At 46.7% G+C, this 13,169-nt stretch overlaps 1 protein-coding gene across 2 annotated transcripts in view; it reads left to right on the top strand.

Moving 5' to 3' along the window:
* The first annotated feature begins 2,898 nt into the window (after positions 1-2,898).
* Positions 2,899-13,169, top strand: part of MYB (MYB proto-oncogene, transcription factor) — a 37,395-nt gene continuing 27,124 nt past the window's right edge. Inside the window, exons 1-5 of one of the 2 annotated variants that reach the window (XM_075338256.1) lie at positions 2,899-3,027; positions 9,822-9,936; positions 10,640-10,711; positions 11,298-11,390; positions 11,596-11,816. In XM_075338256.1, coding sequence (XP_075194371.1) covers positions 3,005-3,027; positions 9,822-9,936; positions 10,640-10,711; positions 11,298-11,390; positions 11,596-11,816 — 524 coding nt within the window. In that variant the 5' untranslated portion in view covers positions 2,899-3,004. The remainder of the gene's footprint in view (positions 3,028-9,821; positions 9,937-10,639; positions 10,712-11,297; positions 11,391-11,595; positions 11,817-13,169) is intronic. The other variant, XM_075338257.1, reaches the window with a different exon arrangement.

The following is a 13,169-nucleotide window of genomic DNA, read 5'->3' as shown; positions in this document are numbered from 1 at the left end:
GGTGACAGACGTCTCCTGCACTGGCTTCTTTTCCACTGTCTTCTGTTGATGGGACATGACTGACAGCAGGCTCTCCACTGCTTAACTTCACGGAGCTGGCTGTCAATCAGCATGACGTCAACAGTCATGCCCTGTCAACAAAGCAACCCAGAGGAAGAAAAGCTATTGAGAACAAGTAAAGTAGAAGGATTGCCGACAACTACCTATATAATAAAATAAATCATTTGCTGGATAACCCTTTTACTAATTTTTAGGGTATGTGCGCACACTGCAATTTTGTTTCTCCAGCGTAAAACGCACCCTCTAGCAGAAAAACGCACCCCGGACGAAAAAAAAAGTATAAAAAAGCATGCGTTGCGTTTTTGCCGTGTTTTGGTGCGTTTTTGCCCCTGTGTTTTTTTTACTATATTCAATGGAAAAACGCAGGGAAAAACGCTAAAAAGAAGTTACATGCTGTTGCTTTTTTCTGCAACCAAAACTGCAGACAGAAAAGAAGCAACGTGCACACATCCTTTCTGAATTCTCATAGACTTTGCTGGGGAAGGATAATACATGCAGTTTAGGGCAACAAACTGTACCCAAAACTGCACCAAAAACGCAGCAAAAACTGCACTGTGCACACAGGGCCTTAGGTGACTATAACCGTGGCACCTGTTACAGGCCAAAGTTGGCTAGGTACGCTGTTACACAGCAACACAATACAAGCGAATGAGGTCCCATTGCGGCTCAGAAGGTACGGTGTATAATATTTTGCGACTTGCTTGCATTACGACCCTATTCAATTGTATTGCTGTCATGTAAGCAGCGTCATCTAGCACACTGGTTGCAAGGCGGGCGTCACTGCTAAAGTCGCCGTGTAGCACGGATACAGACTTGACTTTTTATTTTTTCTCGACAGTTTATTACAAAATCTTGGACAGATATTTTTATGGACACATCAGAAACCCATAAGAAATCCTAATAAGTGAGACATGTCTAAAGCACATAATCCCAATATGAAGACATTAGTCACTGTTAATTGTGAAATGATTATCACACTCAATCAGAAGAAGTTTCTTCGGCTTTAAAAAGATTCGGACGCCATACATTGATTTCTATGGATAGGACCAAAGAGTGCCTTATTTTTACGGACTGTCCTGGAGTTTCTGGACGTTTGGCACCCCGGCTGTGTAGCCCTAGCTTTTTCACAAAACACCTTATAGTTTGGCACCCCGGCTGAGTAACCCTAGCTTTTTCACAAAACACCTTATAGTTTGGCACCCCGGCTGTGTAACCCTAGCTTTTTCACAAAACACCTTATAGTTTGGCACCCCGGCTGTGTAACCCTAGCTTTTTCACAAAACACCTTATAGTTTGGCACCCCGGCTGTGTATCCCTAGTTTTTTCACAAAACACCTTATAGTTTGGCACCACGGCTGTGTAACCCTAGCTTTTTCACAAAACACCTTATAGTTTGGCACCCCGGCTGTGTATCCCTAGTTTTTTCCACAAAACACCTTAAAGTTTGGCACCCCAGCTGTGTAACCCTAGCTTTTTCACAAAACACCTTATAGTTTGGCACCCCGGCTGTATAACCCTAGCTTTTTCACAAAACACCTTATAGTTTGGCACCCCGGCTTTGTAACCCTAGCTTTTTCACAAAACACCTTATAGTTTGGCATCCCGGCTGCGTAACCCTAGTTTTTTCCACAAAACATCTTATAGTTTGGCACCCCGGCTGTGTAACCCTAGCTTTTTCACAAAACACCTTATAGTTTGGCACCCCGGCTGTGTAACCCTAGCTTTTTCACAAAACACCTTATAGTTTGGCACCCCGGCTGTGTAACCCTAGCTTTTTCACAAAACACCTTATAGTTTGGCACCCCGGCTGTGTAACCCTAGCTTTTTCACAAAACACCTTATAGTTTGGCACCCTGGCTGTATAACCCTAGCTTTTTCACAAAACACCTTATAGTTTGGCACCCCGGCTTTGTAACCCTAGCTTTTTCACAAAACACCTTATAGTTTGGCACCCCGGCTGCGTAACCCTAGTTTTTTCCACAAAACATCTTATAGTTTGGCACCCCGGCTGTGTAACCCTAGCTTTTTCACAAAACACCTTATAGTTTGGCACCCCGGCTGTGTAACCCTAGCTTTTTCACAAAACACATTATAGTTTGGCACCCCGGCTTTGTAACCCTAGCTTTTTCACAAAACACCTTATAGTTTGGCACCCCGGCTGTGTATCCCTAGTTTTTTCACAAAACACCTTATAGTTTGGCACCCCGGCTGTGTAACCCTAGTTTTTTCACAAAACACCTTATAGTTTGGCACCACGGCTGTGTAACCCTAGCTTTTTCACAAAACACCTTATAATGTGGTGTGGATTTCAGTCGTTTCTCCCTGCTCACGATTTTTACACGACAGCCATAACTTTTCTAACACTACATTAGTGGCTCGCATTAGATGTGCAGACAGCAGCATGGTGTATGGTGGCACCTGCTGTCACACATTGGCACTGAAGAGCAGACATTTCCTGAGGTATATTCGTCTTGCTGGGACTCTGAGAACTTTATTGTCGGAAATGTGTCACACGAGCCTCCACATTAATGAATAGGAGCCACTTGTCACTTGTGACAGGACACGAGTGATACCGTGACATTGTAGTTGGTGTTATTTACTCCCTGCAGAGCCCCCCTCTCAGAGCGGGGTTTATGCCTAAAAAGGCGCCTATACTTTGGCGCTGCCCTCACCTCCCCTCCCCGCTACTGCACTGCTACCCTGAGGCGAAGGCGCCTGCGCACGGCGGCAGATTTGGCGGGAGGGGGCGTGCCGAGTGCGCTTTTGTCTGGGGGAATCTCTTTTTTCTGCGCCGTCTTTCATGTGGAAGCTGCGCCCTCCTCTCGGCTCCTGCCCGCCCTCTCCCCTCCCTTATACACCTCCTGAGAAAGTTTCATAGAGCTCCAGCCACTTGCGAGAAGTGCATTCACCTTCTTGCTCAGCCTCCCCTGACCTTGCTGTAAGGATGGCGAGGAGACCGAGGAACAGGTAATAAACATGAGAGGACCGGTGTTTGGACATGGCCGGACCTCACCTGTCAGCATGGAAGCATCAGGCTGTGACAGGAGGGCTGCTTGTGGCACTGCAGGTGGTATTCCTAGTGTGCAGATACATGGCAGGTGCCTGCTGTGTGTGACGTGATGACACCTGTATGCAGCACCCCTGCAGGGCTATGTGATGTGCGGCAGGTGCAGGGAGATGCCTGGCTCCACATGTCCCACGCGTGGGCACACAGCTCCTTCCAGCACACGTGGATTGTACAACCTGGAAGCTTTTGGTTTCATTTCGGGCACTTTTCCTGGACTTTGTTCCCGTGATCGTCCGTGGCAAGGACGGCAGTGATGCACTGGCAGAAAATCACCCCATGTGTGGCATCCAGGAGGTATCAGCAGAGGATGGCCGATATGAGATGCAGGGAAGCTGGTGTGTGCAGAGGTGTATCCAGGAGGTATCAGCAGAGGATGGCCGATATGAGATGCAAGGAAGCTGGTGTGTGCAGAGGTGTATCCAGGAGGTATCAGCATAGGATGGCCGATATGAGATGCAGGGAAGCTGGTGTGTGCAGAGGTGTATCCAGGAGGTATCAGCAGAGGATAGCCGATATGAGATGCAGGGAAGCTGGTGTGTGCAGAGGTGTATCCAGGAGGTATCAGCAGAGGATGGCCGATATGAGATGCAGGGAAGCTGGTGTGTGCAGAGGTGTATCCAGGAGGTATCAGCAGAGGATGGCCGATATGAGATGCAGGGAAGCTGGTGTGTGCAGAGGTGTATCCAGGAGGTATCAGCAGAGGATGGCCGATATGAGATGCAGGGAAGCTGGTGTGTGCAGAGGTGTATCCAGGAGGTATCAGCAGAGGATGGCCGATATGAGATGCAGGGATCTGGTGTGTGCAGAGGTGTATCCAGGAGGTATCAGCAGAGGATGGCCGATATGAGATGCAGGGAAGCTGGTGTGTGCAGAGGTGCATCCAGGAGATATCAGCAGAGGATGGCCGATATTAGATGCAGGGAAGGTGAGATGTGCAGAGGTGCATCCAGGAGGTATCAGCAGAGGATGGCCGATATGAGATGCAGGGAAGGTGAGATGTGCAGAGGTGTATCCAAGAGGTTTCAGCAGAGGATGGCCGATATGAGATGCAGGGAAGCTGGTGTGTGCAGAGGTGCATCCAGGAGGTATCAGCAGAGGATGGCCGATATGAGATGCAAGGAAGCTGGTGTGTGCAGAGGTGTATCCAAGAGGTTTCAGCAGAGGATGGCCGATATGAGATGCAGGGATCTGGTGTGTGCAGAGGTGTATCCAGGAGGTATCAGCAGAGGATGGCCGATATGAGATGCAGGGAGGCTGAGATGTGCAGAGGATAAATCCAGGAGGGATCAGCAAAGGATGGCCGATATGAAATGTAGGGAAGCTGAGATGTACAAAGGTGCATCCAAGAGGTATCAGCAGAGGATGGCCGATATGAAATGCAAGGAAGTTGAAATGTGCAGAGGACATATCCAGGATGAGGAGGTGTCAAGGATAGCCCATGTGAGATGCAGGGAAGCTGGTGTGCAGGAACACATCCAGGAGGCACCAGCAGAGGATGGCCCATGTGAAATGCTGTGGTGTGCAGAGGACACATCCAGGAGGTATCAGCAGAGGATGGCATGTGAGATGCAGGGAAGCTGATGTGCAGGGACACATCCAGGAGGTATCAGCAGAGGATTGCCCATGTGAGATGCTGTGGTGTGCAGAGGACACATCCAGGAGGTATCAGCAGACGATAGCCGATGTGAGCTGCAGGGAGCCTATTGTGTTGGACACATCCAGAAGGTACCAGCAGAGGATGGCTCTTGTGAGATGCATAGGCTCCAGGGTTGAGTACAGATGATACATTTAGAAGGTTCCAGCAGAGGATGGCTCTTGTGAGCTGCAGAGAGGCTGGTGTGTGCAGAGGCTAAGGGGCTGAGTGCAGAGGATACATTCAGGAGGCACCAGCAGAGGACGGCCCATGTGAGTTGCAGGGAGGCTGGTGTGTGCAGGGGACACATTCAGGAGGCACCAGCAGAGGACGGCCCATGTGAGTTGCAGGGAGGCTGGTGTGTGCAGGGGACACATCCAGGAGGCACCAGCAGAGGACGGCCCATGTGAGTTGCAGGGAGGCTGGTGTGTGCAGGGGACACATTCAGGAGGCACCAGCAGAGGACGGCCCATGTGAGTTGCAGGGAGGCTGGTGTGTGCAGGGGACACATCCAGGAGGCACCAGCAGAGGACGGCCCATGTGAGTTGCAGGGAGGCTGGTGTGTGCAGGGGACACATCCAGGAGGCACCAGCAGAGGACGGCCCATGTGAGTTGCAGGGAGGCTGGTGTGTGCACAGACTTCAGGGCTGAGAGTAAGGGACACATCCAGGAGGCACCAGCAGAGGATGGCCATGTGAGTTGCAGGGAGGCTGGTGTGTGCAGGGGACACATCCAGGAGGCACCAGCAGAGGACGGCCCATGTGAGTTGCAGGGAGGCTGGTGTGTGCACAGACTTCAGGGCTGAGAGTAAGGGACACATCCAGGAGGCACCAGCAGAGGACGGCCCATGTGAGTTGCAGGGAGGCTGGTGTGTGCAGGGGACACATCCAGGAGGCACCAGCAGAGGACGGCCCATGTGAGTTGCAGGGAGGCTGGTGTGTGCACAGACTTCAGGGCTGAGAGTAAGGGACACATCCAGGAGGCACCAGCAGAGGACGGCCCATGTGAGTTGCAGGGAGGCTGGTGTGTGCAGGGGACACATCCAGGAGGCACCAGCAGAGGACGGCTCATGTGAGTTGCAGGGAGGCTGGTGTGTGCAGGGGACACATCCAGGAGGCACCAGCAGAGGACGGCCCATGTGAGTTGCAGGGAGGCTGGTGTGTGCAGGGGACACATTCAGGAGGCACCAGCAGAGGATGGCCCATGTGAGTTGCAGGGAGGCTGGTGTGTGCACAGACTTCAGGGCTGAGAGTAAGGGACACATCCAGGAGGCACCAGCAGAGGATGGCCATGTGAGTTGCAGGGAGGCTGGTGTGTGCAGGGGACACATCCAGGAGGCACCAGCAGAGGATCGCCCTGGAGTTCTGCCTACATGCCCATGTGAGATTCAAGGAGGCTGGTGTGTGCAGAGGCTCCGGGGCTGTGTGCAGGGGACACATCCAGGAGGCAGATCTAATACTGATCTATGCAGCACAGAGCTGGGAAAGTAAACACACAGCGATCTGCCAAGAGCAGCTGTCACATTATGGGATAATACAAGTACAGTATGGGGGTGACTGGTGACAGGCTGCAGCGGTGCACACATCTAGGTCCTAATACTCTGTATAATGGACTGCCGATCACTATGAAAATGGACTGCTCATCACTGGCGCTTCCATCATAGTTTACTGTCTGGTCCTGCGCATCACAAGCTGTGGTTAAGGCAATGGTTATCTGCCAGCTACATGTGTGTGCTGGGCATTGATAGAGCGTCGGCATCACTTATACCCTATAATACTAAATGTGCACTATGATAGTGTAGTCCATTCTAGTGGCATCAATGGCAGACTGTTAAATACAGTTCTAAAAGTTAAAGCGTAATTGTCTGATGTACAGTATGTTGATTTATCGCATGTAAAAATACTAAAATCTGTTATCCAGTGTATGATAGGTTGTGACCTGCATGTAATGGGTTAAGGACCCCTTAGGACCATCCACAGAGTACATTTGTCTTGTCCTCTTTGTAAAAGCGGCAAAATAACAGCCCCCACCCATCTGCCCATATATCTTCACCTCTTCGCCCATTGCATAACTGAGTTCCTTCCAAAGTTATAAGTTGCCGCTTACCTTACTCTAACCACACTGTGTGATGAAACCGGCCCTTTTTATTAACCCACTCCCCTCACCCATGCTGGATGTCATGTAGAAACCCTGATAAAACAAGTCCAACTGCCTCCAACTATCTGTACAAATGTGAGTTCTTCGTAAATGTATCACGGCCGATGATCATCGCGCTCTCATCACACAGTTTCATTTGACATCATCTCTTTCCATAGTGATACATCTGGTGTAAAGCACTGTTCTACATGCAACATGAGGGCAACATTTGTAAGAAAGCGTTTCCTCTGTGATACTTGTCCCTAATGAAACCTGTGCCAGCATCTTATTCTAGTGCACTTGTAGCCGGGCAGTTTTCTGATATTCTTGTATTCGCAGTGTCCTTAAGCAGATGCACAGGCAGTGATTGTGAGAACTTCAGCATTTTCCTTTCACTTAAATATAGCTGGTGGGGAAATCCCTTGGTCACAAATTAGGTTGCATAGTAATTCTAAAACATTAGAAGGTATTTTGGTTGGAGAGGGGCTCATATAGGTCGCATGCAAAATAAAAGCCCAGATGAACCTTGGTGTGTCAGATAAAGAATGCGTTATTGACTTTTAACTTGGTCGCTCAGCAGTAGTCTTGTAAAACCGCCTTTGTCTTCTGTGACCATGAAGTGCAGGCGTGTTGGTTATTGTGCCTGTGTACAAAACATTCAGATGGCTAACCCTCCTCACAAGATCCATTTTCACAATGGCATCTTGTTCTCTGTACATTACTTTTGCTTATTTTTATAGTGTTAGAAGGTTAGTAATGCAGAATAAACATTTGGATTTAATCTGTTCAAATTTGTATTTTTGTGTGTAGAAGTGTTAGTTTTGGGGTTTTTTTTTACATTTTTGTTTGGGGCAATTGTAGCAAAGCTCTAAAATTGTTTTCCCTGACTTAATAAAGTTAAACCTAAGTGGGTTGTCTGCCTTAACTTGTTTTACTCCAAAGGCTTTCTGTACATACAAATAAAGTGGTTAGCAGTCCTTGCTCCCTGGTTAGCAGTCCTTGCTCCCTGGTTAGCAGTCCTTGCTCCCTGGTTAGCAGTCCTTGCTCCCTGGTCTGCACTCCTTGCTCCCTGGTCTGCACTCCTTGCTCCCTGGTCTGCACTCCTTGCTCCCTGGTCTGCTGTCCTTGCTCCCTAGTCTGCAGTCCTTGCTCCCTGGTCTGCAGTCCTTGCTCCCTGGTCTGCACTCCTTGCTCCCTGGTCTGCACTCCTTGCTCCCTGGTCTGCACTCCTTGCTCCCTGGTCTGCACTCCTTGCTACCTGGTCTGCTGTCCTTGCTCCCTGGTCTGCACTCCTTGCTCCCTAGTCTGCAGTCCTTGCTCCCTAGTCTGCAGTCCTTGCTCCCTGGTCTGCAGTACTTGCTCCCTGGTCTGCAGTACTTGCTCCCTGGTCTGCAGTACTTGATCCCCGGTCTGCAGTACTTGCTCCCCGGTCTGCAGTACTTGCTCCCCGGTCTGCAGTACTTGCTCTCCGGTCTGCAGTCCTTGCTCCCTAGTCTGCAGTCCTTGCTCCCTAGTCTGCAGTCCTTGCTCCCTAGTCTGCAGTCCTTGCTCCCTAGTCTGCAGTCCTTGCTCCCTGGTCTGCAGTACTTGCTCCCCGGTCTGCAGTACTTGCTCTCCGGTCTGCAGTACTTGCTCCCCGGTCTTCAGTACTTGCTCCCCGGTCTGCAGTACTTGCTCCCCGGTCTTCAGTACTTGCTCCCCGGTCTTCAGTACTTGCTCCCCGGTCTGCAGTACTTGCTCTCCGGTCTGCAGTACTTGCTCTCCGGTCTGCAGTACTTGCTCTCCGGTCTGCAGTACTTGCACTCCGGTCTGCAGTACTTGCTCTCCGGTCTGCAGTACTTGCTCCCCGGTCTTCAGTACTTGCTCCCCGGTCTGCAGTACTTGCTCTCCGGTCTGCAGTACTTGCTCTCCGGTCTGCAGTACTTGCTCTCCGGTCTGCAGTACTTGCTCTCCGGTCTGCAGTACTTGCTCTCCGGTCTGCAGTACTTGCTCTCCGGTCTGCAGTACTTGCTCCCCGGTCTTCAGTACTTGCTCCCCGGTCTTCAGTACTTGCTCCCCGCTCTGCAGTACTTGCTCCCCGGTCTGCAGTACTTGCTCTCCGGTCTGCAGTACTTGCTCCCCGCTCTGCAGTACTTGCTCCCTGCCACTGTAGCACCAGCTCTCCATCGCTGGCTGCAGTCTTTGTTGCTACCCATGTAGAGGTGACGTCATGTCAATATCACGTGACCACTGCATCCAATCATTGGGCTCAACGATCCAGATCAATCTACCTCAGCTTTCTAGCTTAGTGTAGTGATTGGCTGCACCGTTCATGTGATGTTGATTACCATTAAAAGCAGTGGATGGCCGACTATGAGTACTGCTCACTTTGTTCATTTTATGTATAGAAGCTTTCAGAGTAAAAAAAAAATAACTAATGCAGATAACCCTTCTGACATCTATACCGTAGCAGAAGGTCAGACTAAACCTACTTCCTTTTATTCTAGGTTTTTTAGTGAAAGTGAAGACAACCATTTGGATTGCTTCCAGACAAGCACAAATGTTTGAGTATTTTATAAAGCGGATAAAGAGTCTCAGGACCTGCCTGTGTAAATGACACGTAATATCATATTCTTTTACAATCCGCAGACATTCAGGTTTATTTTTACTTTATTAATAGAAAGGTTGCCAAATGTGCAATTTGCCACTCATTTGACAGCAGAAGCAGGTCTGAACATGTAGAGCAATGAGCAGCCTGCCAGGACCGTACTCGTATCTGTGGATACCAAAAACAGTAGAACCTGTTCAGAGTATCAGTGCAGCAGAATAGCGTGCAAAATCTTCTTGACGGACATCCTTGTCCCCTTCAATGTTATTGTGTTTTTGTAATGTGAGAAGGCTTGGCATTTTTTTTTTTTCTTATGTCATGAATTTTTCATTTTACAGTATATACAGCTCAGAGGACGAAGATGATGACATTGAAATGTATGAGCATGATTATGATGGCCTGCTCTCCAAAGGAAAACGGCATTTGGGTAAAACACGGTGGACCCGTGAAGAGGTGCGTAGAAACATGACTGGATGGTGCCAATACTTTATAACTAGTGATTAGTGGGCACAAACGTGCTCATCACGAGCAATTTGAGGCTCGGGCAGGTTCGACTTGAAGTCTATGAGGAACTCAAGCATTTTTCCGACTTTCCTGAAAAATGCTTGAGTTCCCCATTGACTTCATTATACTCGGTACATTAGTCGAGCCCGTCTGATCCTCCAATAGCTCGTTACAAGCACCCAAGTATGGTAGTGTTCGCTCGTCACTATTTCTAACAGTTCGAAATTCTCATTGTTTCCTTCATGATATATCTTGTACACGATTATGTTTTCATGAATTATAACCTCATTGAATATCACTCTGGCATCCAGGCCCTAGTTTTGTTGTAAAGTGGTTGCTTGGAGAGTGAAAGGGAGTGACCTGTTTCTTCATGTTAACTGGCAACTAATCAATTATGCTGTTAGCTTATTTGATGTAATGATATCTTTAGATATGGAAAAGGTAAAGGTAATCAATTTTTAGAATCAAAATATAGCCTTTGTTCACATGTTGTCCATATTTCCACAGAAATTTGGCTATATATTTCTTACATTTAAATTTGAAGTAGAGCAAAAAAAATATACACTTAAAGTTACCAATATCTAATTCACAGCATGTAAATGAAGTATGCTGATAACATTGTTACTGATATTTACAAGTTCTTTTATTTCAGGATGAGAAGCTCAAGAAGCTAGTGGAACAGAATGGAACAGAAGACTGGAAAGTTATAGCTAGCTTTCTACCTGTAAGTCTCATTATTTTCCATTTAAACATACATGATGGGTCCAATTCATCATGGCATTTAATAGTTTTGAAAAGTCGTAACATTTTGGCTCATAGTGACTGAGCTGAAATTTAGCAACTTTTGGTGTCCTTACTCTATTTTCACCCAACTCTGACATAGTTGGCAGAGTTTAGTGGATTGACCAACCCCCACTCATCAAATTTATGTCAATGATGGCATTCACTACGCCACAAATCTAATTTCCAGTTTACATCTGGAATAATATTTGTGGCAAGGTGCCCACAGAGATGTACGCCACTTTTGAGATGCTCCTGGTTTATTAAGAGGCTTGACATTAAAATCACCAGTCTTCACGAATCGGGGCTGATATGCTTTTTGAACACCTAGAAATTGTATTCACAAGTACATTGTTTTGCAGTGTATCGACCTGACTTTATACTTTTATCTATTAGTTTAAAATGTAAAATCAAAATTGTGCTGTACAGTAGGAAAACAATAATAATTACCAGTCTAAAATATTAGTACACCTAAATATGTTAACATATTTATTTTATTGTTTGTTTTTTTTTGTTGTTTTTCCCCCAAGAACCGGACAGATGTTCAATGCCAGCATAGATGGCAAAAAGTATTAAATCCTGAACTTATAAAAGGACCATGGACTAAAGAAGAAGATCAAAGAGTAAGCTTTTAGCCTATTCTAATGTTCTGTATTGCAGTTGTCAATTCTATCCTTTTTATTTTGGTTTCAAGTGATTCCAGGTAAAATCGTCATAAGAGTAACATTTATGTTGTATGGAAATCTAGAACTTTTCATTAAAAAAATCTGATTAGTTGACAATTACGTAAATATGCAAACAATTCAATTTTATCTATTTATTTTAAAGGTTATAGAACTAGTACAAAAATATGGTCCGAAACGCTGGTCTGTCATAGCAAAGCACTTGAAAGGAAGAATTGGGAAGCAATGCAGAGAGAGGTGGCACAACCATCTCAATCCAGAAGTGAAGAAGACCTCTTGGACAGAAGAAGAGGACAGGATAATATATGAAGCTCATAAACGTCTAGGCAATAGATGGGCTGAAATTGCCAAGCTTCTGCCTGGAAGGTATTACTACATGGGAATTATAGAGATTTTCAAGCTTATTATAGACTTGACATATAAGTGGATTTTGAACATGCTTGCTTTTTCCAAATTTCAGCAAATAGATGTGTTTTCATAGCTGTTCACAAAGCATTCAGACTGACAAAATAATCTTTTCTAATAGGCCGTGTCAATGTTGCCCATACCAATCAATCTATCACATTATAACTTTTTTTTTTTTTTTTATAAAGAATACATTTGAAAATTAAAGAAGTGATCTGATTGGATGTTATGAGCAATTTGGATTCTTTTTATTAGGGTTGTTTATATGCATAGGTCCTTTGTCACAAACAATGGAGTTTAGTGCTGATAATATGAACTGTTCTAACACATTTACCCTGTCTTGCTAACCAGTTTCTGTTATAATCTATGCAGTAAGTATGCTTGAGTTATACTTATTTATTTTATAGAAGTCATCATGCTTCTCCTAAACTATTAATGTCACTTTTACCTGTTATTGCCGCAATCCTCACAAATTCACCAGTGCTTCTGCCCATATAATTGCTGATGTTGGAGACCAGATCAGTCCCATCACTATCACCAAATACAAAAGCAGTTTTCCCATGTCTTGCAAGTGGAGCAGACTGATGGTCTGGTTACATGCTCCTCCACCAGCAACCAATTTACGGACATAAATGCTAATCAGTTTGAGGAAAGCTTCACTAACCAGAGAAAGTGGCCCTTCCTTTTAAGCATAGTCACTAGATTTCAACAACATTTTTTATTTATTTGTTTTGTAGAATTTCCTATAGTTAAGCTGATATTCTTAATATTGTCTAGAACTATTTCTTTATCGTTCCTATGGGAGACCCAGACCATGGGTGTATAGCTTCTGCCTCCGGAGGACACACAAAGTACTACACTCAAAACGTGTAGCTCCTCCCTCCTAGCATATACACCCCCTGCTAGCCAGTCCTAGCCAGTTCAATGCTTTGTGTTTCAGGAGGTCACACACACACATGCATTCTCTGATTTTTGATTTTTCCTTTTGGATCAAAGATTTGGAAGAAAAGCGGGTCCAGCTGGACTCCCGGCATGTCCCTTCTCACCCCACTGTGTCGGCGGTGCTGTTAAGGTTGATTTTCCAAGGCTGGAGCCTTCTCATGCCGCGCTCCTTCACCATCCCCTGGGGCTCTGGCTTGAAGTGGGAGCCAACACGGTTCTCACTGCTTTGCAGGAGACCGGTCTCCATCCGCAGCCCTTTTTCAGGATCCTGCTGGACGGAGCGATCACCCCCCAGGGGCCTGGCAACCTGCGTCTCACAAGCTAAGTATATGAGACGTTATTACCACAGAAAGTGGTCTTTCCAGGGGTCCT

This window comes from Anomaloglossus baeobatrachus, chromosome 3 (assembly GCF_048569485.1).
Source record: "Anomaloglossus baeobatrachus isolate aAnoBae1 chromosome 3, aAnoBae1.hap1, whole genome shotgun sequence".
NCBI classification, from domain to species: domain Eukaryota; kingdom Metazoa; phylum Chordata; class Amphibia; order Anura; family Aromobatidae; genus Anomaloglossus; species Anomaloglossus baeobatrachus.
The sequence above is the reverse complement of the archived record's forward strand: the minus strand, read 5'-3'. Positions and strand labels throughout refer to the sequence as shown.